Source organism: Phyllobates terribilis, unplaced genomic scaffold (assembly GCF_046119375.1).
Source record: "Phyllobates terribilis strain yellow unplaced genomic scaffold, ASM4611937v1 Scaffold_11__3_contigs__length_659146591, whole genome shotgun sequence".
In the NCBI taxonomy this organism is placed as follows: Eukaryota; Metazoa; Chordata; class Amphibia; order Anura; family Dendrobatidae; genus Phyllobates; species Phyllobates terribilis.
This window is the reverse complement of record NW_027362771.1, coordinates 195179855-195205563: the sequence shown is the minus strand read 5'-3', so window position 1 is coordinate 195205563 and position 25709 is coordinate 195179855. Positions and strand designations below refer to the sequence as shown.

At 43.6% G+C, this 25709-nt stretch overlaps 1 protein-coding gene across 5 annotated transcripts in view; it reads left to right on the top strand.

The window, feature by feature from the left end:
• The window catches only part of MDFIC (MyoD family inhibitor domain containing), a 132554-nt gene that overhangs the window by 7481 nt on the left and 99364 nt on the right, over positions 1-25709 (top strand). For 2 of the 5 annotated variants that reach the window (XM_073651927.1, XM_073651924.1), the window contains exons 1-2: positions 6605-7096; positions 21446-21596. In XM_073651927.1, coding sequence (XP_073508028.1) covers positions 21503-21596 — 94 coding nt within the window. In that variant the 5' untranslated portion in view covers positions 6605-7096; positions 21446-21502. Of the gene's footprint in view, positions 1-6604; positions 7097-21445; positions 21597-25709 lie in introns of those variants that run through there. The other 3 variants (XM_073651925.1, XM_073651926.1, XM_073651928.1) reach the window with 2 other exon arrangements.

Below are 25709 nucleotides of genomic sequence, written 5' to 3'. Positions count from 1 at the left end.
TGCCCAAGTGCATTACCTTACATTTATCCCCATTAAAGCTCATTTGCCATTTATTAGCCCAAGCTTCTAGTTTACATAGATCCTCCTGTAATATAAAATTGTCCTCCTCTGTATTGATTACCCTGCAGAGTTTAGTGTCATCTGCATTTATTGAAATACTACTCCGTATGCCCCCTACAAGGTCATTAATAAATATGTTAAAAAGAAGTGGGCCCAATACTGACCCCTGTGGTACCCCACTGTTAACTGAGACCCAGTCTGAGTGTGTTCCATTAATAACCACCCTTTGTTTCCTGCCAGTTCTTAACCCACATGCATACATTTTCCCCATTGTTCTCATTTTATGCATCAACCTTTTGTGTGGAACCGTATCAAAAGCTTTTGAAAAGTCCATATACACAACATCCACTGCATTTGCTTGGTCCAGTCCGCAACTTGCCTCCTCATAAAAGCTGATCAGATTAGTTTGATAGGAACGGTCCCTTGTAAACCCATGTTGATATTGGGTCATGAGGTTATTCTTCTTCAGATACTCTATTATAGCAGCTCTTAGAAAACCCTCCAGGATTTTACCCACAGTAGAGGTTAAGCTTACTGGCCTATAATTTCCAAGTTCGGTTTGTCCCCTTTTTGAATATGAGAACCACATTTTCTATACGCCAGTCCTGTCATACATGGATGACTATGGGCTGTGCATCATACTACATGGATGACTATGGGCTGTGCATCATACTACATGGATGACTATGGGCTGTGCATTATTATATGTAGGAATATGGGGGGTGCATTATATTATATGGAGGACAATGGGCTGTGCATTATACTATAAGGAGGACTATGGGATGCATTATACTATATGTATTGTATAATTTACAATAGATATCACTCATGTAAAATCTTTGGCATTGTACTATACCTATATTTCTCTGCCACATCTGTGCATAATGAATCGTGGTAGGTGTTAAAGGGGCACACAGACTTTCGCCAGGGGCCCACGAAAACCTGGAGCCGGCCCTGACATGGAGTGACAGCAGACTTACTAGGTCACTAGGTAGATTACTAGGTGCTTTTTTATTGACGTTTTAGCTACCAATGCTTAATCCCTGCCATGTGCCATACGTCATAGATTTTTTTTTTTTTTTTTACACTAACCCTCTGAACACCAATAACTTGGTTTTGCATAGTTAGTAATAAAACAATGTTGTTCAGAGGATTAATGGGGTTTTACCAAGATTTATTCTATTGAGTGCACATAAAGTATAACTTATTGATTGCTAGACTGCTGGGACTCCCAACGTTCAAGAAAATGGGGCTCTTAGGGGGCGCGAGCACCGCACTCCACTTCTATTACATCGCTCAGTTCTCAGAATCGGTAATGGTGCAAGATTACAATAAGCAAGTTATCCCTTATCTCTACAATCTTGTGACAACCCCTTTAACTTAACAAGAGATGATGATAAAAGCTAGCAATTTTTGTTTAGCTTGTGTCTACGTAAGGCTAGGGCTATACATCGACTTTCGTCATGTGAGAGCATTTCCCAGACAAGTTGTGTAACCAAAAACATTTGTCCAACTTGTAAGTAACCAATCTAGAGATGTGATTTGTACAGAAAAACAGCAAAATGACAAACAGGTTTTATGTCAGTAACAAGTGAGCGTACAATAGGGAATGAATACTGCAATGACAATGATAGAGGCAAAGAATACCATACAGTATAGAAATCTAAGGCAATGTTCCCACCATGATCTTTTGGTAACTTTTTGATTTTGCAAAATTTCTGAACCAAATATTTAACCTCTTTCTGACATGAGACGTATCCATACGTCCATATGGCCTGGTACATATGGATACATCTAGGCGATTTTGTGAGCACAGAGGTTGTGCGTGCGCGATCGCCGCCGGGTATTAGCTGATTCTGACAGCTGACAACTGGCACTCACTGTCAAGAGCGGTGCCAACACCGCTCCGCACTGTAACCCCCTAAATGCTGCAATCGCAGAATTTAGCGAGCAGGCACAGGGACAAAAGCCCCTCTGCTCTTGGATCGGAGACCCCGCAATGTCATTCTAGGGTCCCGATCATTGCCATGGTGACCTGATGTCATGATGATAGCCGAGTTACCCGGCACTAGAAAGGGAGTTAGATCATGTGCAATGCATGATCTAACTAACTTGTGTCTGCAGGGCTGACAGCTATAAGGCATAGAAGTGATCTTGCATTACTATGCCTTATAATAGTGATGAGACTTGTAGGGATTTGTACTCACTGAGCCGCGTTGGAGGTAGGCATGGGTTCACACAGTGATGCAGTCCACGGGTTCAAACAAACTGGTGGTTTATTTAGTGTCCATACACCAGTTAAGAAACAAAAGTAACAGCCTTTTCCAGACACAAAAAGGAATAACAGAACAAAGCTCAAAATAACAAGTCCATGCAGCACGGCTTCAGACGTTTAAACAAGGTGTTTTTCTCTGCCTCCTGCAGAGTCTAAGAAGCACCAGCAAGGTCTGCTCACCTTGCCCAACAAACACAGACAGACTGAACAGGTGCAGCTGTCTTAAATTGGCCTTCCAAGACCTGGACTGGAGGTAAGTGAGCAGCTGTTCCCCCCCAGCTCTTTCAGCTGCTCGTAAAACCCAGCCCTGTAATCCGGGCCCATTAAATTCCTCTCAGCACTATGTGTGCTGGAGCCTGCTTCTCCGGGTCCTACATCACCGAAGCTTGGCACTTCGGAGACACATACCTCCCGTCCACGACCTGTCCGGCAGCCACCTTACAGACTGCAGAAAGTGAAAGTCCCATAGTGGGACTAAGTAAAAAAGAAAGTTGTAAAAAATTTTTTTTTTAAAAATCACACAAAAAAAAAAAAAAAAATATATATATATATATATATATATTGTACCCATAAATAAATAAATATTAGTATAAAAAAAACAACAAAAGTACACATTTGGTATTGCCGTGTCCAAAACGAACCAACCTATAAAACTCTCCCACTAGTTACCCCTTTAATGAACACCGTAAAAAAATAAAAAACAGGCAACAAACTATGCTTTATCATCATACCGCCAAACAAAAATTGGAATAAAACACGATCATAATAACGAATTTAAATAAAAATGGTACCACTGAAAATGTCATCTTGTTCCACAAAAAAACAAGCCACCATAACCCTTGTTCTGGCCTGTGATCCCACGGTGTCCGTCTTTTTAGTAGGCGTGCATAAATGTGCCGTCGGCCACAGTTTTGTGAACCTCTGAAAAAAAGGACCCCGCTAAACTGATGCCAGATGGAGTCCAGAGTAACTCTGCTGCCTCATTATAGTGAATGGATCCCTGGGGGGTTTCATCTGAATTACATCACTCGGAGATTTAAATGGAAACCCCGATATCAGTGCTCAGAGTAGAGCACAGGATAAATGGTAAACATTTTACATAACATTTTGAATCAAAATAAAAGTTTTGACTCAATCCACTCAGGTCCGTCATCTATTAACGTAAATATAGGGGGCTTCCATGTTACTAGTAGCACAAAGGCTCTGAAAAAGCAAAATGGCTTTTGCCCCCCAAAAGAAATTCAGCAAATTCTGTGCTCCCAAATCCAAATGCCCACCTCCCTTCTGAGCCCCACAGTGTGCCTAAACTGCAGTTAGTGTCCATACGTTTGGCATTTCTGCAGCGATGAGAGCCCATCTAATGTACGGGTACATGTCTCCAGAAGCACGAGCTGGGCATAAAGTACTGGTCACTACAACGTACTGGTCACTACAATGGCAGTTTACAATTTTCACTCAGCAACATCCGCTGCTGCTTGTTTCTGGAAAACATCCATGTAGTTAAAATCCTCACCACACCTGTAGATAAATTCCCAAAGGGGTATAATTTCCAAAATTGGGTCACTTGAGGGGGGATTCTGCTCTTCTAGCACTTAGGGCCCCTGTATATGGTGTCCATATTATTCTAGGAACATCTGCACTCCAGGAGGCAAATAGCGCTCCGTCGCTCCCGAGTCTCGCCGTGTGACTTAAACAGTACTGTACAGTCACATATGGCATAAAATCTGGGGCTAAAAAAACTTTGGTGGTAAAAATGTAATTCATCTTTCACCGCCCAATGGTGTAAAATTCAGTGAGGCACATAAAGTGTCAACATGCTCACTGCACCCCTAGATGAATTCATTGAGATGTGTAGTTTCCAAAATGGGGTCTCTTATGGGGAGTTCTGAGTTCTGCGGTTCTGGCACCTTAGGGGCTCTGCCAATGTAACATGGAACCGTCAAACCAGCCAAGTAATATACAAACTCCAATACGGCGCTTCTTCTCTTCTGAGCTTTGCACTGTGCCTCAAAAGTAATTTTCGACCAAATATGGGGCATCGGCGTACTCAGGAGAAATTGCACAACAAATTTTGGGGTCCACTTTCTCCTCCTATCCTTGTGAAAATGAAAATATTGGGGGCTAAAACAACATTTTTGTGGGAAAAATATATTTTTTTCATTTTCACAGATCAACGTTGTAAAATTCTGTGAAGCACCTGTGGGCTCAAGGTGCTCACCACACATCTAAATAAATTCCTTGTGGGGTCTAGTTTCCAAAATGGGGTCACTTGTGGGGGTTTTCCACTGTTTCAGCACATCAGGGGCTCTCCAAACATGACATGACACCAGCAGGCCATTCCATCAAAGTCTACGTTACAAACCGTCACTCCTTTTCTGAGCTCTGCAATGCGACCAAACAGTAGTTTTCCCTGCGTACTCAGAGGAAATTGCACAACAAATGTTGAATTTCATTTTCTCCTGTTACCCTTGTGAAAATAAAAATATTGGTGCTAAAAGAGCATTTTTGTGGGAAAAATGTGAAATTTTTATTTTCATGGCTCAATGTTATATACTTCTGTGAAGCACCTGGGGGTTCAAGGTGCTCATCACACATCTAGATAAGTTCCCTGAGGGGTCTAGTTTCCAAAATGGTGTCACTTGTGGGGGGTTTCCATTATTTAGGCACATTGGGGGCTCTTCAAACGCAGCATGGCGTCCGCTAATTATTCCAGCAAATTTTGCATTCAAGAAGTTAAATGGCGCTCCTTTCTTTACAAGCTCTGCTGTGCATCCAAACAGTGGTTTTCCCCCACATATTGGGTATTGGCTTACTCAGGAGAAATTGCACAACAAATTGAATGGTGCAATTTCTCCTGTTACCCTTATGAAAATGCAAAATTTGAGGGTAAAAAACATTTTTGTGGGAAATATGTGAAATTTTTATCTTCACGGCTCAATGTTATAAACTTCTGTGAAGCACCTGGGGGTTCAAGGTGCTCACCATACATTTAGATAAGTTCCCTGAGGAGTCTAATTTCTAAAATGGTGTCACTTGTGGGGGACTCTCCCTGTTTAGGCCCATCAGGGGCTCCCCAAACGCGACATGGCATCCACTAACTAATCCAGAAAATGTTGAATTCAAAAACTCAAATGGTGCTCTTCCCCTTCCGAGCCCTGCCGTGTGCCCAAACAGTGGTTTCCCCCCACATATGGGGTATCAACGTGCTTGGGAGAAATTGCACAACAAATTTTGGTGTCCATTCTTTCCTAGTACCCTTGCTAAAATAAAAAATGGGTCTAAAGTACCATTTTTGTGAAAAAAAGTTAAATTTTCATTTTTTTCTTCCACATTCCAAAAATTCCTGTGAAGCACCTGAAGGGTTAATAAACTTCTTGAATGTGGTTTTGAGCACCTTGAGGGGTGCAGTTTTTAGAACGGTGTCACTTTTGGGTATTTTCTGTTATAAAGGCCTCTCAAAGTCACTTCAAATATGATGTGGTCTCTAAAAAAATGGTTTTGAAAATTTTGATTGAAAAATGAGAAATTGCTGGTCAACTTTTAACCCTTATAACTTCCTAACAAAAAAAAATGTTTCAAAAATTGTGCTGATGTAAAGTAGACATGTGGGAAATGATATTTATTAACTATTATGTGTGACATATCTCTCTGATTTCAAGGTTTGAAAATTGCAAAATTTTTGTTTTTTTTCACAAAGTAACGAAATTTTACCACCATCATGAAGTACAATATGGCATGAAAAAACAATCTCAGAATCAGTGGAATCCGTTGAAGCGTTCCAGAGTAATTACCTCATAAAGTGACAGTGGTCAGAATTGTAAAATTTTCCTGGTCATTAACGTGCAAACCACCTTCAGTGGTAAATTACTTTACTTGAAGGTTTTCATTGCGTTTTTTCTATAAATCCCATCTACTTTGCTGGAACTGTAAGATGCTGTGTTTTATACACAGCAAAAATGCAACAAAAACTCACTGTGGGAACAGAGCCTAAATAACTGGGCACTTTAACTCTTTCCTTTCTGCATGGCGACCCCGTTGACAATCATTAGCTATGATGATGCATTACCACACGTCATTGTAGCCCTGACTATTTAACTATAACTATTTAGTTGTTTGGTAACTTAAAAAAATAAATAGCTGTTGCAGACCTGGTCATACAGTGAGGCCAGGGGCTGGTGCTGCTGGAACCTGTGGGCCCATAGTAGTGCTAAGGGATGCCACTAATGGCAGACACTGCTGCGCAGGGGTTAACAGCACTCCACCACACTGCAGCACTGTGCTATCAGTCAGTCACAGAAGGAGGCCCACCCGAACTACTGGAGGCATGTTACTGAAGTCCTGAGGGAAATAAAGCCTCCTATCTATCCACCTCCAGTGACCAGTACTGCGTGTGAGGAGGCAATGGACGTGTGAGAGGAACCTGCACCATGCTGAGGAGATGAGAGGGTGACTAATCGTCTAGCCCGGGCCTCAGCACTGGACGGACAGGATGGGTGTGGAGCCTGCTAGTCACTCACTGCAGGGCTGCTCTCTCATGACTTGTCCTCGCACCTCAGCACAGAAGTGAGAGCACCTCTGGAGCCGTGAGGAGGGCGAGGAGGCGGCGGCAGCAGCCCGAGCCTCCTCCTCTGTCTGTGGAAGGGTGGGCTGACTGCTGCTGCCACAGGGGGATGATTCTCACTCTCCGGAAATGATGAAAATAAGGATTGAAAACGAGAGAGAAGAGTGAGGGAAGGAAGCAAGGAAAGTTTCTCCAGTGAGGTAAAGTGAGGCAAAAGTGTCCGCTCAGTGCAGTGCTGTCCGGCCGGAGCGCGGTGTCTGCATTCCGTCACACTGAGAGCACCACTGCCACTGCTACTCTCCAGCTAACTCCGCTCTGCTGCTCTGCCGGCTCATACCACACTGACACTGCTGTGCTGCTCTGCCGGCTCATACCACACTGCTGTGCTGCTCTGCCGGCTCATACCACACTGCTGTGCCGGCTCATACCACACTGCTGTGGTGCTCTGCCGGCTCATACCACACTGCTGTGCTGCTCTGCCGGCTCATACCACACTGCTGTGCTGCTTTGCCGGCTCATACCACACTGCTGTGCTGCTCTGCCGGCTCATACCACACTGCTGTGCTGCTCTGCCGGCTCATACCACACTGCCACTGCTACTGCTACTCTCCAACTAACTCCCCTCTGCTGCTCTGCCGGCTCATACCGCACTGCCGTGCTGCTCTGCCGGCTCATACCGCACTGCCGTGCTGCTCTGCCGGCTCATTCCGCACTGCCGTGCCTCTCTGCTCTGCCGGCTCGTGCCGCACTGCCGTGCCTCTCTGCTCTGCCGGCTCGTGCCGCACTGCCGTGCCTCTCTGCTCTGCCGGCTCGTGCCGCACTGCCGTGCCTCTCTGCTCTGCCGGCTCGTGCCGCACTGCCGTGCCTCTCTGCCCTGCCGGCTCGTGCCTCTCTGCCCTGCCGGCTCGTGCCACTCTGCTCTGCCGGCTCGTGCCGCACTGCCGTGCCACTCTGCTCTGCCGGCTCGTGCTGCTCTGCCTGCTCGTGTATCACGTCTTCTCAGACCAGTATAATGAGGCTATGTTGTATCAGGATCTTGTGCAGTAGTAAGCTCTGAATTGTACAGGTGCAAAGCTGAGTTTGTCATTTGGTGCATCACCCTGCATATAGGTATGTGCACACTGTTTAGAGCCGCCTGCGGCCCCGACACAGCGGAATAGCCGCCGCCACCATTTATGCAAATGAGCGGCGCCATTTTTTTTTTTTTTTTCACCTGCGGACTTTCCTCATAGAGATTAGGTCTATGGGGAAAGTCCACATGCGGACCCGCCCTAAAAATTGACATACTGTGGTCTGGAAAGATGCGCCGCATGTCAGTTTCCGCGGGTGTGCCGCAGACGCATAGTGGACTTGGGATTTCTAGAAATCCATCCACTATGCTGTAACATCTGGCCACTGCATAACACGCTGCTTCAAACCCGCAGTGTCTCCTGACTGTGTGCACATACCCTTAAGGCCCCGTCACACTTAGCGACGCTACAGTGATTCCGACAACGATACGACCTGTCAGGGATCGTTGCTGCGTCGCTATGTGGTCGCTGGTGAGCTGTCAAACAGGCAGGCTCACCCAACGATCAGGGGAGCAGCGACATCGTGGAAAGAATCTTTCCACGATGTCCTGCTCCTGGTTACCAGCCTGCTGAAGCAGGAGCAGGCAGGTAACCATGATAAACAGCGGGTTACTAGGGGCACACGCGCACCTAGTAACCCGCTGTTTATCATGGTTACCACTCTGCTATGGTGAGCGGGAGGTTACCGCTCACTTTAGCAGGTTCGTAACCATGATAAACAGCGGGTTACTAAGTGCACGTGCTCCCCTAGTAATCCGCTGTTTATCATGGTTACCAGCCTGATCGCTGATCCCGCTTGTAACACACGGCGATGTGTGCTGACCAGCGGGAGGGCAAAGACCAAAAAAAGGTCCAGGACATTCTGCAGCGGTCAGCGACCTCACAGCAGGGGCCTGATCGCTGCAAAGTGTCACACATAGCGACATCGCTGGTGAGATCGCTGTTGCGTCACCAAAACCGTGACACAGCAGCGATCTCGCTATGTGAGACGGGGGGCTTTAGACTACAGGGAATCCTACTGTCTAACAGATTTTCTAGTACAAAGGTCGCTGCTGCAATTCTGCCTGAGGAATCCCTGACATTAGATAAGTCTGCTGAGCTCCACCAGTGTGGGCCTGATGAGATAACTGTGTGACTGTGGTAGGCAGCTTGTCCTACATGGGAGGGGAGGGCTGGTCATGTAGGACATCTGCCTGCCACAACCTTCTGCTGTAGATGTGCCTGTCACTAACTTATTCCTAACAATCCTAAAATAGTGTTTGACATCTGTTTTAGGCCTCATCCATGTTTCTTTTTACATACGTGTTCTGTGGTTTTCACAGATAAACTAGATTGGGTAGATGTTCTTTGTGACTGTTCACATTCCCGTATTTTATTGTGCATCATGTGTTTGTGCAATTGTCCATATTTATTTATTTATTTAGATATATTTTTTTACCAGCATCACAGAAGAAAAGTACTAATACAAGTCTATGGGTCCGTGGAAATCATGGACAGCACACGGATGGCATCTGTGTGTAATCCATGTGCTGTCTGTGATTAAGACTGTAATGTATAGGAGAAGCTTTGTCATTTATCCATACACTAAAATCACTCATGGTAAAAGCTGACACCCTGATGAAACTGATTTAAAACACTGATGACACTCGTACCACTTTTATTTTAGCGTACGTGAACAAACATGGTACGAGTGTCACCTCTGAATGAGGCCTTGCATGTATATTCCGAAGAATTATGGTACCTACTTTCATCTGTAGACCTGTATACAATGACGAGCAAAAGGGGTAACAAAGTTTTAACTTTCAGATGCCATATCTCACCATCCACTGCTACTTCGAACATGCATTTTATAGACAATCACCTTGGCTGTCTCATAAATAAACTTAACTTGCGACTATGATTAGTTTTGCAGATTCTTGTCATGTCACTGCATTGTTACCATTTTGCTCCTGGTGGTGGAAAATAAATTTTTATTATTTTGTTAGTATTTTGTAAAACCACCTTTTGGCTTTCAACACTGCTTGAATCTTTCTGGGTATGCTCTTGATCAGATTCAAGCATGTCTCGACCGAAATCTGATCTCGGGTCTCTTCTACACGTTCTCAAAGTTGATGCATACTGGTCAACTCAACTTGGGTATGTCTACAACTTTTTCTTCAACTCTACCCACAAGTGTTCGATTGAGTTGAGGTGTGGGGGCCAATGCTGCACCTCTACTTCATTGTCTTTGAACCATTTCTTCACCAATATCAACATATGCTCCTTTTCATACCCCCCATAGTACTTCAGTGTACGAAGTAACTCGTCTTGTAGGATACTCACATATAGCTCAGCATTGAGACCACCATCGATCTTGGTCAAGTATCCAAAGCCTTTGGCTGTGAAACAACCCCATATTATCAGGCTTCCTCCACCAAACTTGACAGTTCCTTCAATTTCTCGATCCGTTAGATCCGTCGATCCGTTAGTTTATTGACTTTCGTCTCACCACTCCAAATCACCCATTTCCAATTTTCTATTATCCACTTTTTATACTTTTTTTGCAAGCCCGAGCCAATGCTTAAGTCGAACCATCTTCACCTTTTTTTGGGTGAACCCAAGTCACCATTCCAGACTTGGATAACATTCGTCGTACGGTGCTTGCATGGATGTCTATGATCCCACTATTATGCAGCACACAAGCCACCTCCACTGCCGTGTTTGTCGCGCCAGAACTGATTGCGAAGCACACAAGCCACCTCCACTGCCATTTTTGTCACGCCAGGACTGATAGACCTTGTAATGAGCCGACTTGTTGACTCAGATATTTTGCCTGGATGCCCACTTCTTGGCTTTTGAATGGATGGATGGACTTCATTTCATATTCTTCCAACTGTCATAGCACTCACATGATGCAGGTTGGTAATTTTCTAGGCCGAGAGACCGCTATAGATGAGCTGCATGATGCTTTTCTTGGGAAATCCTCTTCATGGCTGCTCCTCGATTTGGACCAGTGACCATTCGCTTGGGAATCTACCTGATAACACACTCACTGAGCTATTAGGGAATATGAGAACAGGTTGTATTTTGTAGTAATACAGGAAGAAAAAGATTTTTCCACCACCAGGAGCAAAACCGTAACAATGCATTGACATGACAAGAATCTGCATAACTAATCATATGCTAAATAGTTGCTGGTCAAATTTATGTAAGAGATGGTGAGATATGGAGCCTGAAAGTCAAAAGTTCAAAACATTGTTACCATTTTGCTTATTAGTGTATATATGACATTGATGGCTCACATGAGGTACAATGTCGCCCCCGTGCTACGCATGCATATCTTGGATCTAAGGCCACAGCCCCACTATCAGTGTTTGGTCAGTATTTTTTCTCAGGAGTGGGAGCCAAAACCAGGAGTGGGTGATAAATGCAGAATTGGTGACTTGTTTCTATTATACCTTTTCTCTGATTGTTCCTCACCTGGTTTTGGCTCCCACTCCTGAGAAAAAATACTGATTGGTAGGCCACGGCCCCACTGTCTGTGTAATCACCTGGACTACTATAACATCATAGACTCGCAGCTGTAATACCTGGGCAAGAACGTGCCCATATTCTGCTCAGGATACCCTCTTTATACCCATTTGGTCCCCTAAACAAGATGATAAAAGCAAAGAGGGTTCCAGGAATAGGGGTCTATCCCAGCAATCTACTAAGAATTTATTCCTAGGGTATAGTCAGATCGTTGTTCTGTGGCATGAGACGACACTGGACTCTACATTGTGCCCATTGCGGCCCCCTTCATCCTGGCTGTGAGTGAATTTAGTAAGGCTTCTATCAGACTGCATGAGCACAACATGAACTGGAAAGGAGAAAATAAGGATTGCGATTATCCGCCTGAACGATATCCGCCTTTTTTTTCTGCTTTCCAGTACGTTTCCATCGTATGCCCCGGAGGTTTGTGGAACCAGCGGTCGATGTGGCAGCGATTGTATGGGATCCCTTCTTTACATTGTTTCCAGTGTTGTGCCTGTCTGAGGCGAGCAACACTTTGTTTATTGTGAAATCTATCCTTCCGATTCACACAAGGAGCGCTTTTCTCTTTTATTTCTTCACATACATGAGCACAACAGGTACACTCAGGCTTGCTGCTGGTCAGCATCATCGGCCCAACGCACAGTACGCTCCCCACACACAGGACTTGTGCCATATGGTGCCCATCCTATTCCAGGAAGGATTACTGACAGAATAACAAAATGGTAGCCATTTTAATGTACTTTCTAGACAAAGTAAGTATTTAGGAATTTATTTCCATGTTTTTTTCTCTTTTTTTTTTCAAGAGAATCAAGTTTAAAAAAAAAAACAAAAAAAACAACCCAAATCATTCTAAGGCCACATTCAGACATCTGTGAACCACAGTCTCTGTACGGACTGTGATGCACGGACCGACCCCGGGTGTCCTGACCTGAACTTGACAACCTTGTTAGGCATATATGAGGCTGTTGAGTTCTGGTTGAGAGCCCTGTGTGTTTCATGGACGTCTGAATTTGACCTGATGGTTAAACCCACTGTCCACTCTTGAGCTCAAAATGACATGGAGTTCTGTAGTCATAGGTGAGCAGTGATCTGTGATTCAAGGTCCCCATTCACACCAGACTAAAGATGAAAATGGATGACTTTATCCATAACATTTTTTCAGGTGAGATTTAATGATAGCTTCCAGGGTGTCATTGATCAACTAAAATTATCTGTTTTAATGTATGCTTCACCTAATGCCATTGTGTATTCTATAGACCGTTATATCAGTTACATATGGCACCATTAAATCTTCGCTACAGGCAACCGCACAGATTAGATAAAAGGCCGGTGAACACGCTAATTTTGGAATGAATGAATGAATGAAAGATCATCTAATGTATGTGGCGGCCTCTCTACTGTCCCCAGACATAAGGATTGAATATTTACTCTCCTGATTCTTATGTTCAGCTGGGAAATAAACCACTGCTGGTTATTCTGTTACTGTATTTTCTATTAGAAAACTGCTAACGCTTAGCCAGGAAGAACGATTCAGGAGAGATAACTGTCATAGAAACGATCTGATTTGTATGCACTACTTTAAGGGAACCTATCCACCATAAGAAACGCTATTAACCTGCAGATAAGGTGTTAATAGTGTTTCTAACCTGCCCGGTGCCTGCACTTTGCTGACGCTCCGGGGAGAAATTGAACTTTATTCTCCCCAGCAGCGTTTGAGTTTGAGCCAAGGGGGGCGGTCTCTGTATACACAGAGTGGCTGCTGTTACCGCACCCCCGACACTAACAGCCGGCCTCAATGCTAAGCCAATGTCGGTCAGGGCCGGGGGTGCGGTTATGGCCACCCCTCTGTATACTAAGAGCGGAGACTGAACTGGCGTCGCCCTCGTGACTGAACCCGAAACACTGCGGGGGAATTAAAGTTTATTTTCTCCCCACAGCGTTTGGGTAAGTTAAGATTAACTCCATATCTGCAAGTTCATAGCGTTTTTTTCTGGTGACAGGTTCCCTTTAGGCTGTGTGCCAACTATCCTTTTTTTTTTAAGCGTTTCCGCAGCGGCAATTCCGCTGCAGAAATGCTTAAAAAACGCTTGGTAGAAGGTCTGCCATGTTCCCCAATGATAATCCACATGTGCTGCGTACATGCGGAGGAAATTTCCGCTGCGGATTATCATTGCGGAAAAAAACGCAGCACTACCAATTATTTTGCGGAATCGCTGCGTTTTCGCCGCCATTGACTTGCATTGAATCGCATAATATCCACATCACTACATGTGCACATGCGGATATTAAGCGATTCAATGTGCGGATGGTACCCGGGTTTGGAGAGGAGGAGACTCTTCTGATGGCCCCCGTCCTCCTCAGCGATCCGTCCTGGCTTCCCAGCAGCTTGCGATGGTCTAAAAGGACCTGCCATGACGTCATTTAGTCATGTGACCGCTGACGTCGGCGGTCCCGTGACCCGTCACATGACTAAATGATGTCATGGCAGGTCCTTTTACACAACCGCGAGACACAGGGGAGACCGGACGCATCGGATAAGGACATCGGGGGCCATCGGAAGGTGAGTATAATATTTTATTTTTTACCATTCTTTCGGTCACACTGTATAAATCCATGCCGGTTGCATGGATTTATATAGTGTGACCAAGTTGACAAGCACTTTCCAAGTGATGCTAAAATCACTTGGAAAGCGCTTGTCAACCCGCATGCAGAAATGCATGCAAAAATGCTTCACTTCCACTTTTCCCTGGCAGGAAAAGTGCTTGTAAAATCCGCGTGCGTTTTTTCTGCCAGGGAGATGCAGAAACGCTCAGGAAAAAAACGGAGCATTTCTGCATCGTGGGCACATAGCCTTAAGACAAATCACCAATACCATCGTTGGATTAGACAGCTGCTCTCACTTCTGCTTCCCCAGAGTAGCTGCTGAATATAGCTGCAAGCCTATCATAGACTCAGCAGGAAGACAAGTCACGTAGAGCTGACTTGTATTAGGGCTCGTGCACACGAGGGTATAAATCAGGCAAGTGCTATCTGATATATATTTTTTTTTTCGGATAGCACAATGACCCATGTTTTTCATTAGACAGTGCAGAAGGACGATTTTTTTTTTCACTGACCTAATCTGTGAAAAAAAATCACAGCATGCTGCGATTTGACTCTTAAATCGGATAAGGCTCACCCATTCAAGTCTATGGGTTCAAGAAAAAAATGGGATGCAATAGTATATTATCCGATTTTTACAGATATATTGCAATTCTAGAACATAGGAAACTGTAAATGGTCCAATAAATGATAGCTGCTACTGTAAAAAAAAAATGGATTGCATACTGTCTGGGATGACAAGTGAAAAAAAAACTGTCCCACTTTTCTGGATGTTCTTTATTTTTTTTTATACTGTTGTGTGACCCTAGACTTATAGCGAGTTGTACAGAATATAAAATACAGACAGCTGAACAAAGAAATAAACAGCTGATTGTTAGATACTTGTCACACACATACAGAGGCAATTAAACATTAATATGGGGGAGCCTAGATGTTTCCTTTAACAACTGTGAAACTGAATTAGAGGGAACCTATCTCCTCCAAAAATGAATTTTTACCTACACATGTAGTGGTAATCTGCAGGTAAGTAGCATTTAAATCATGTCTGACAGGCTTACCTTTCAAAGTGGCTACAGGGAGAAAGGGAAGTTGTATTCTCCCTGCAGCTGCTCGCTTCCAGTCATCATGGAGTGGAGTGGTAGTTACAGTGAGCATGCTGTGATCATTAACCTCCCCCACACCCGTCTTGACTGACAGCCACCTCTGCACAGACACACTGCAGAGCAGGCAGCACACTCAGTATAGTGAACAGTGACTGTAGCCTCTTTGCACTACCCAATGATTGGAAGTAAATGGCTGCAGGGAGAATATAACTTTGCTTTATCTGTGTACCCGCTACTTTTGTATGCCTGCCAGACATGATTTTAGTTTTGTTTTCCAGCAGATCACCACTATATCTGCAGGTAAATGGAGTATTTGTAATTGACAGGTTCATTTTCAATATTTGGCATAAAGTTTACTTTTTATTAGGTTTGAGACTTATGTCCTAAAAGATACAAAAGAGATGAGTTCAGGGGCATAGCTGTAAAGGGTGTAGCTCTAGCTTTCCCACCCGGGCCCACCTTTCCAGGGCTGCTAAGGTTACAGTTAGCTGCATTCTTCTGTTTGCAAAATTCTTCTAAAGTGTCTCTACTAGTTCAGGCCGCCTAGTAGTTGTAATATGCAGTAGACATATTAATGTCTTTATGTGCCACTATTGGCACATTCCAAGGTCAGCTCAGTGCCCAGGTCTGTGTAGATGTTGCTTGCTGCACATAGTACAGCCATGTACAACAGTCTGATTTATATACTTCAGAATTTAATTTGCCCTTTACCATTAGCTTCAAGTCTCATATTTTCTACAGATCTGCTTACATCATGATTTCAGCCTCTTCTTGGTAGTCATGTTCACATACTGCGATGTGAACATGTATAATATTTAAGACAAATGGTTGTCTATATCCTGTCTTCCACATGTGAAATATCAGAGTACTCATTCTGCCCATCATGTCTTGTTGACTTGACAAGAAACCTGTTTGTTTTAATTTGGTCCAATCAGAATATATCCTTATTTTCTAGACTATAACTGTAACTCTTTAAAGAGAACCTGTCAGCAGCATTTTAATAAGTAAAGTACAGACAGGGCCATACTGGCACTGTCATACTGATTTAAAATGATACCTCAGGAGAAGAAATCCGTCTTGTAGATTTTCTTTAATCTTTGAAGTTTCCTTGTATTCATATCTTCTTGCATTGCGGCGGGACAGTGAGTAAGGTCTTCAGCTCTGTTCCATCCTCTCCCCTGTGTCTGGGGGTCTCTTCTTCTTGGTTATTTAAAATTTTGCGCCTGCGCTGTCCAAGCCACGGGTGGTGCTTGCGCAGATTGAGCTCTTGGAAGTCTTCAGGAAAATGGCGGCTGCGCATGCGTAAACTGCTCAGCAAAATCTACTTACATGTTGATCTATAGACCTATATCGACTAGATGTGTGCGGCCTTGCTCAATCCAAATTCATTGAGCAAGGCTGGACACGTGTAGTTGGAATGTGGCCAGAAGTAAGAAAATTGCATATTTGAGATCACATGACACTCCCGTCACCGAAAAATCCTCACAGCATGCAATGTGAGGATTCACAAGTCTGCAGTCACATAGAATGACTGCAGACTTGTAGCTTGAGGTTGGAGAACCTTTCACAAACGTTTACAATGTACATTCCTACCTATGTATGGCCGCAATTCATAACATTGTTTTTTCTTTTTTTATCTCCTCTCGGTTATGAAGGTACAAGGTACTGACATTACTGGCACCTTATGGGTTATTGCCACTTTGAAGCTCTGATGCCACTGTATGCCTTTGCTCCCACCGGTTCACTGACCACGAGTGTCGGCAGGTAGACGTTCCCATTAAAGACGTGCTTGGAGCGGAGGCTGTGTCAGCTCAATCATGTGAGACAAGGCCTCATGTAGCCACGCTGCCTTAGTTCTGACATCCCTGTGGGCGGTTTATTTCAGTAAGGGCTGTGGGTGTATACTTTTCCTAGGCTTTTTATGATTGGACAGTGTGATAGTGGGTTGAAAGTACATGTCCGCAGGGTTGACTGAAATAAATAGCCCAGGTGAATGACAAAATAATGAACCCATAATGCGTCAGTAATTCCACGCCTTGTATCTCCACAATGGGGTGGAGAAAAAACCCCAGAAACAATATGGTCTACATTCCTCTAGGAATGTACAGTTCATAATGTAAAAGTTTGTGAAAGGTCCTCTATAAAGGGGTTTATTGGGGAATTTTTTATTTCTGATACAAAATTGAGTGGCAGGTTAGACGCTGGTCCCCCACTCCATTCATTCTCTTTGGAGATGCCGGAAAAAGTCAAGTACATTTTTTGTCATTCTCATAGAGAATGAATGGAGCCATGGTTGAGCATGTTCACAATCGATCCAGTCTGATGGGGATAAAACTTAATGGATAAGTGAATGGTGCACTGAGCCTGTTGGCCATTGGCATATCTGATTAAACTTCAGTTTCTACAGAAGGGAGACAGCGATTAGAGTACTAAAGATGTGATATTTATAGAGGCTGTTATCCTTACAATGCTGTTCGCTTCTTTTATATTGTCAGTTTGGGCTGACTTCCTTTTAAATGGGTTGTCCGTCATTGGTCTACAAGTCTGCAGTCACTCCATATGACTGCAGACTTGTGAATTCTCACATCGCATGCACTGCGTGCTGTGAGGATTTGCCGGTGCCTGGAGCGAGTGGTCATGTGACTGCCAATATGCGATTTGCATGCTTCCGGCTATCTTCCAAATAGACGTGTCCGGCGTCGCCCAATGCACTTGCATTGAGAAAGGCCGCACACGTCCAGTCGGCATGCGACTGCCTGTATGCAAATCACATACTTGCAGACACGCGCGCACTGCAACTGGCACAGGAAAATCTTCACAGCACGCTGTGCACACAATGTAAGGATTCACAAGTTTACTGTCACGGGTGTGTCAGGTATGACAGACAGTCGCTCTGGATTTGGCTGTAGGTCACTGCGCTTGGCATTGCAGATGCCCTCTTGATCCTCTATACTACAGAGATGAGCTATATACTTCTCCCTTTAGGACCCAGCACCAACCTCCACCTTTTTCTGCTGATTGACACACCCTTGGTTGGTAGTTAAAAACTGCTTCTCTAGAGAGTCGCCGGTGATAGTTCTATGTATCTCTGTGCAGGTTTGGAGTGCTAGCAGTTGGCTAGTTTCGTCTTTGGTGCCCTTGGAGGACAGTTGGCGTTCTCTCTTGTGTTTGCTCAAGCTAAGTGTATCCCCTTTGTTTGTTTACCTTATTGTCTTTAGTTTGTAGTGGGACCTGACTAGTACTCACCCCGTCCCCTCCCTATCTAGGGCCTAGGTCTAGGGACATTCAGGGATTAGGTACATAACCTATATAGGTACGATAGGATAGGCAGGGTGATATTATATCTGCCTAGAGGTCTCCACTCCCCCTTTCCCTAGTTGTTGGGCTCCCTTCCCCCTCTTCCCATCTGTGTACACTTATTCCTTCCCTCACCTTGCGTGTCATCTACAGTCACACAAATGGGCTACAAGTCTGCAGTCAAAGGCTGGACAAGCCCTTTAAGCAGTGTACATCTTTTTATAGTCAACAGAATCTACAGTACATTGATAGTTTATGCCGGAATGTTTTGCCTACCTATAGCAACCACATACTAACAAAAGCTATGCTTTGTTTTAACCCCAGTTTGGGGCGAAGATCTGGACAGTGTGTAAACCTGCAGCTGCAGTCTGTTCTAGTATCTATGCAACTTATATTGTGTTGTACTACACTATGTATCACATTGGTTTATTGTTACGGCTTCTGGCTGTATGAGTGGTATGCATGTGTTACAGCATGGTACATGTACCAGATTTTATGGAGCATGCTCAGAGAGCTCAGCAGAGGACATTGATGGAAGGTCTGGAATGCAGGGGTTGGAGAGACTGGGTGGGCGCTTAGGAAAGATGGCTAGGAGCTTCCCTGTGGTAGGGAGGAGGAAAGATTACATCCAGATCCCTAAAGGGATGTGAGGTGTAGGTGTGAGAGGCTAAAAACTGCTGGCGCTGTTCACACTGATATGTGGCTGGTGGGAACTGAAAAAAACCCTATGTCCCCCGATGAACTAAGACTAGTGTTTCCAGTGTTAATAAGATGAGCCAAATTCATTAAGAGGCGCTGTGAACTTTTAGCTGAGATGAATCTGTGCTACAATAAATTTATCACTTAAACATGAGCCATGTATGAGAGAGTCAGAGTTGGAGTCAGTGTCATGGAAATTGAGGGCCCTGGCTGTGAAGAATATTCAAGACAATCCCATGACCATCACTATGCACTGTGACAGGCTTTACAGAGATCTCCATGTACAGTGTAATTCGACACTGCAGCTTGCAAAGGTGGGGACCAACAGGCCATGAGTGACACAGCCCCCCCACCAGCAGCTGTGCAGCTGCTGCAGCTTGGCCATGTGTTCCTTTGTTTAAGAACCTATAAGTCAACACCGAGTTATTGAATACGATATCTCTGAGATAAACCAACACGATTTTTGGGAACCTGGGATAATGGGGGAATATCACCGTAGCTCTCAGCACACTTCAGCGCCTACGGATGAGGAGATACCTTGCGGGGGCCCCTAGAACCCCGGTGTTTGGTATTCACGTGTAGCATGGGCCCAGCTGGATCCGATGACACCAGAACCGGCTCTCTAGGACTGCCCATTAAGGAGGTATGGCCCACTTTAGTTTTTGGGAGTTTTAGCTGAGAGAGACCAGGGGAGGAGATTGGGGCACAGCTAAGAGGCAGGAGTGGAAGTGATCCAGAGGGGGGGTTAAAGCTACGGCCGACCTGGCTCCATTGCCTTTTTCCTTGGGAGGTTGTGATGTCAAGTCGTATGGGAAAAGTCCTGCAACAACAAAGAAAAGGCCCACAAACCTCCTATGTGGTAGCCCTTCCCCCGAAAGCCAGATCGTCCATCTAACCTGTAACTTGACTTGTAATAACTGCTTTTATATCTTTTGTACCCATACTTTTGTGTTTGGAACTCTGACCACTGTGTATGTATAACCCTTATGTATATAGCGTATTGTGTAGTGTGCCCCTAAGGCGATTAAATATATAATTTAACCTTGGGCTGTTCTTTTATATCGATCCACTAATTGTACGTCCATTGTTCGGTCCACCGAACCTGCTACCGGGCTGGTTTCTAGCGCGATATAAGTCCGTTATATCAAATAGAAATTGGTGGCAGCTCTCACAGGCCGACCAGGCTCTGCTTCACTGGAGCTAGTGAAAGAGCCTCTCAGCCTGTCAGGGGTGTGAGCGAGTGTTGTGCCAAGTCAGTGACTGAGTGAGCCTCCTCTTCTCACTCCCTGGTGCCTTCCTGTACCCAAGTGGACAGGGGGTGTCTGTGCAGAACGGTACCAATCTGACCTTGCGCATCCACGAGATGGGAGCGGTGCGGAACGTCATGTAGGTGCAGAGGGCATGTCCATACCATGTGCTCCGTCTGACGTAATTATGACGTTGGTGTCGGAGTGTGGGTCCATCACAAGTGGTGGCAACAGCGAGATTCAGCTGGGTCTCTCTGTTGCCGTTTCATCACAGACGCACTCCTATTAATAAATTTGGAGCATCTTATCAGTGACGTGTCTCAATGCGCCTCACCAGAAATGTTACTCCAGTTTTTGCAACTCTAGTAATTTTGTCAGTGTTGTCATGTTTTTGCCACAAAGTTATACTGATGTATCGTCAATAATGTGACTATTTCAAAGCATCATTTCTTTAAAGGGAATCTGTCACCAGATTTTTCCTACCCCAACTGAAAGCAGCTTAATGCCTAATTCCAGTGATATGTCACTTACTGGGCTGCTTGATTTATTTTTGACAATATCACTGTTAATCAGCAGACTTTCACTAGTCGACGAGTAATCCTGCTGCCATATAGTCCTGCCTATTCGTGAGTTCTGTATAACCCGCCTCCACCACTGATTGGCAGCTTTCTATCTACATTGTCCATATGCAGAAAGTTGCCAATCAACCCTTTTCTGAAGGGAATTGGTGGGGTTTTTAACCCGCCCACAACATTGGATTTTCTAAGATTCAGCTAATGGCGTAGTTGGCAGCTTGGCCATGTTAACACGAACAAAAGATTCACATGCAGCAATTCTGCACTGAAAATCTGCAGCAAATACTTTCCATGTGAACGTGGCACTGCAGGTGCTGATAGACCAAAGTAGTCACACTTATATTTGTATACTACATATGGATGGTGGTGGTCCATGTGACTACTCATTGTTTTTTGTATAATCAGTCCTGTTTTCTTTTCTTTCTGTCTTTTTTTTTTATGCAGTGCTTTCTACAGATTTGTCTTTGGTTACATTGTGTTTCTTGGGGAGAGACCTGGCAGATGTCCCAAGTGAAAGAACCTTTTTCTCCAGGGCCTACAGGGCCTGAACAAGATACTTCAGCTGAAGACAGCCTCTTGATCTCCATCCCCCTGGGTAAATCTCTGAAACATTTGCATGCATGTCTTGTCTTCCCTGCTTTGTTTGTGCACTTCCTTGAAACTTATATACATTTAACCCTAAAATATGTAAGGGAGTAACTGCCGTCACAAGGGAAAATTAGGTAGCCAGATTGACAAGGTGTAGTTGTTAGCTTCCTGTCACCACCATGCGGTTTGGACCCAACAGTAACAAAGTATGTCAAAGTTTGACAAAATCACATTGTGTGTCTCGTAAAGTATAATAATGGCGGACCTTGGAATTCTGCATGGTATCGCCCCTCTGTTACTTTTTCTGGAAATGTATGCATACATGGATGGCTGAGTGCTACCATTCTCCTTGCCAGTAGGGTGTATGCCTATACTAAGCTCTTATTGGATATTGGAGTTTGTATGGATGTGTACTTTTGTGAAGAAGAAAAATAATTAATACCTTTTTATCATTTAATTCATATACTTCAAGTAAAAATAACAGAGGAACAGCACAAAGTTCTTATATAAGAGATTCCAGAAATCTATTTTATGGGGAAATATTTGCTAAAACAAACAAGTCTGGAGATAATATAAGGACTACAAGGAGATGGGACAATAACGAACTGTTTTAGCTGGGGTCAGGGAGTCTGTTTTGAATGCCTCAGTTCTTTCTATTTTTTGCTATTTGCGATTATCTCGTACCCGTTGAGCACCACGTGTGACTATGATAGAGCTGACTCAAAATCTAAACAGCTGAAGGTATGTGCACGTACATCTCCTATATACTCTAAGTTTGCTTCATTTAGTAGTGCCCAACCATTTCTTTTATTTGGTGCTATTTTCATTTTGGTGTCAGCTTGGTTATTTAAATCCTTAAAATACATCTGCTGGTAGCTCAGTTTCTTTAGGACCTGTTATCTAAAGCATAGTGCTTGTGGCCTAGTGGCTTTCCTAAGGCGCAGACAGAATGCCGTATAACACGGACCACGATCGCATCGCAATGCATAGAAGTACAGGCTGTCACGCTCGAGACAGGAGAGCCGGCGGCCAGTCCGAGAAATGCGATGTGATCGTCATCTGTATTATACAGCCTCCTGACTGCACTCTTAATTTGTTAATTTTTACAGATTGGGTGGTCAAGGCTTATCCGGGCAGCAGGTTGTCTCATGGCAATTTCCCACTAAAGAAAAACCCGTAGCCTGACATTTAATATCATGCTGCCTTCTTCTTCCATATTTACCTTGGTATATGGAATATGTTAACCATTCTCTACATCACAAAGACAATACCCTCTATAGTTTTTTCATTACTTTTATGAATTGACCATTTTAAACTAGACCTAAAGGGTTAAGGTATATCACTAAATATTTCATTGATGCCGGTCCTACTTCTGATACCCACACCTCTGTAAACAGTAGTTTTCAGCCATCAACATACGTAGATTTAGAATGGATGGAGAAGTGACCACTTGTGCACAGTTCTCTTCATTAATTTCTGTGGGAGTCACAAAAAACAGCCAAGTTGGCATGCTTTGTTGTTTCCTTAAAGGGAAAGATCCTATCCCAATATGTAGTAGGTGCAGTAATAATAATAATATTAGTAAATGCCTCCAATCAGAAATGTAGTATAGTTTTTCTGATTCGCTATGTCTCTTTCCTCATGTGCAGGCATTGCAGGACCTTAGGTATCCATGGTTACGACCACTGATATAGTGACAGCTGGTTGCTATTGGTCATAACCATGGATACCTAAGGGCAATGTCTGCATGTGAGGAGAGAGACATAGAGAATCAGAAGAACTATGCTACATTTCTAATTGTAGGTATTTGTTGTTATTATTATTTTATTATATATTGGGATAGGATCTTGGAGATGGGAATACTCCATTAAGTCCCATAGCAGTGAGGACAATGAGGCCTGCACATGCGCATTCATTCACAGCCTGGATGTGGCCACCTCTCTGGGTTAACCAGGCTATCAGGTTCATAAATAAGTAGCACCCACAGCTGTAGTATTAGATGTTGTCTGGTACGTACACCATAAATGTCTTTTTTTTTTTTTTTTTTTTTTTATCCTGAACATTTAATAAAATAACACTTGTTTCTTGGCCTCATGGCTTTTATTGCATTGTTAACATTTGCCCTCCATCTGGGTGACTGATGTAACTTTGCAGTGTTTTTAGCACTTTCTTTTCCTTGCAATGTAGTTGTTCCTGACTTTCTTGTTTGGCATGTATGTGTACATTATCTGTTTTGATAAGCAAGTTTCTGGGCTGATTTTATCACACCTAATACTAACAATGTTTTTTTTTCTCCTAAAATATACACATACTGAAGATTTACCTCTGTATAGTTTACAAGACGTGTCCTCTCAATAACACTGTTCAGGCAGGTTGTCCCATGTGTTAGTTTATATGCCATCATGTGCAAGCCATGGACACTGCACACTTTTCCACAAATTCATCTACATTCATGCACGACATCCCCCACATCGGCATATTATTACTAACTAGGGGTAGTTTTGACTTGGAGGATTATATAAGATCAGATGTAAATGAAATCTAAAAAGTGTATATCATCCATATTGTTTTATTTTTGGTTTGGGGCTTTTCATGTTCATTTAAGTCTATGAATAAGGTTAAAAATTGACATGCATTTTCATATTCTGCATATGACATCATTTTAATCCATTCTCAGATCCACCTCGGAGCTAGAAGAGCTCTTCTTCCCGTAGGTTTCTACAAGTGCGTATCTAACTCCTCATTCGTTCCAGCCTTTTTGTAGCAGTGAATGGGTCATTGTTTTGACATCTAAAAAACAGTTCTATATGACTTCTTCCTTTGACCCTTTAATTGACCCACAGAGCCTCCTATGGATTGAGTGAATAGATCAAATGTTGTTTGTATTTAACCCCTAATGTCTGGAGTAATTTGGGCTTCACTGCTTGAACTGTGAGATGTGCTGGTTCAGTGTCTAGAACAGTTCTCCAAGTGATCTTTCATTCTCTCTGCTTTCTTAGCTACATGCACACATTGTATTGTCTTCTATGAATAAGATATGTGATCTAGTTATCTACTATCTAATCTGTTGGTATTCCTGGAAAATGTTGTGTGAAATTGAATAAACTATAGCTTCACACATGTGCTGTGACGTGTTCATGTGAAAGTCTTTCTGCCGGTTTGCCGCTCAGCCCCTTCAGTTTGGAAGGCCCCTCTGGCAGATCTACTGTGCAGTGTGAAGTCATGAGTTAATGTCTTTTGGCTTCCCAGTCGCTGATTATAAAGCTGAAATGCCAGATGTGTACAGGAAATAGTCGTGAATATAAAGTGTATCATTTTCTGAAACAGTGGGGCATTTTTTGAACAAAACTTCATTTTATTATTTATTTACCGGGCTCCTTGTCAAGTTGCTTTTCAGAATGTTTTGTTAACTGCTCAGATTTACACAAGACCTCAGTGTCCGATTTCTGCAAGATAGTTGTTATTACGCTGCTTCAATGGCAGCTCTCTGGACTTTGTGTTTTTTGGCCATAGTTTAGAATGTTGATGTAGTATAAATTATTTTGTGCCTTTTTTTTGTATTTTTTTTCTGAAATGTGTACTCTGTTAAAGTATATTTTAACCAATTAACATCCTGCTTTGAGAACTTCTTTCACTAACAAGGTATAAATTGATATGTTCAAGTATGAAGCCCAGTAAAGTTTGGTAACTACAAAATTATAAAAAAAAAAAAATGTAAAATGAGTTATCCGGAACTTTTTTTTTTTCTTCCTACGGGGGCTAAGAACTTATCGGCAAGTAGTTGCTGACCACTGGCCTGTTCTTCCCTGCAATTGTCTCTCCCAGCTCAGAGCAGTCACAGACCACACCTTGCAGCAATTTTCCTGCATTCTTAGGCATCGACAAAGCAGTTCCTTCTTTTCTGCTTTGCTCTGTTGATGGGTGTCCCTGCCAATGTCATGTTGATTGACACCTGATTTCCCGCTGCATTAGCTGAGCAGGCTGTCAATCAGCATGATGTCGGCAGTGGCATCCTGTTGCCAAAGCAGCGGAGCAGAAACTACTGTTGTCTTAACTTCATGAGAGGCAGGAAAATCGCCACCAGGACTATCCATGACTGCTCTGATACAGGAGAGATGGT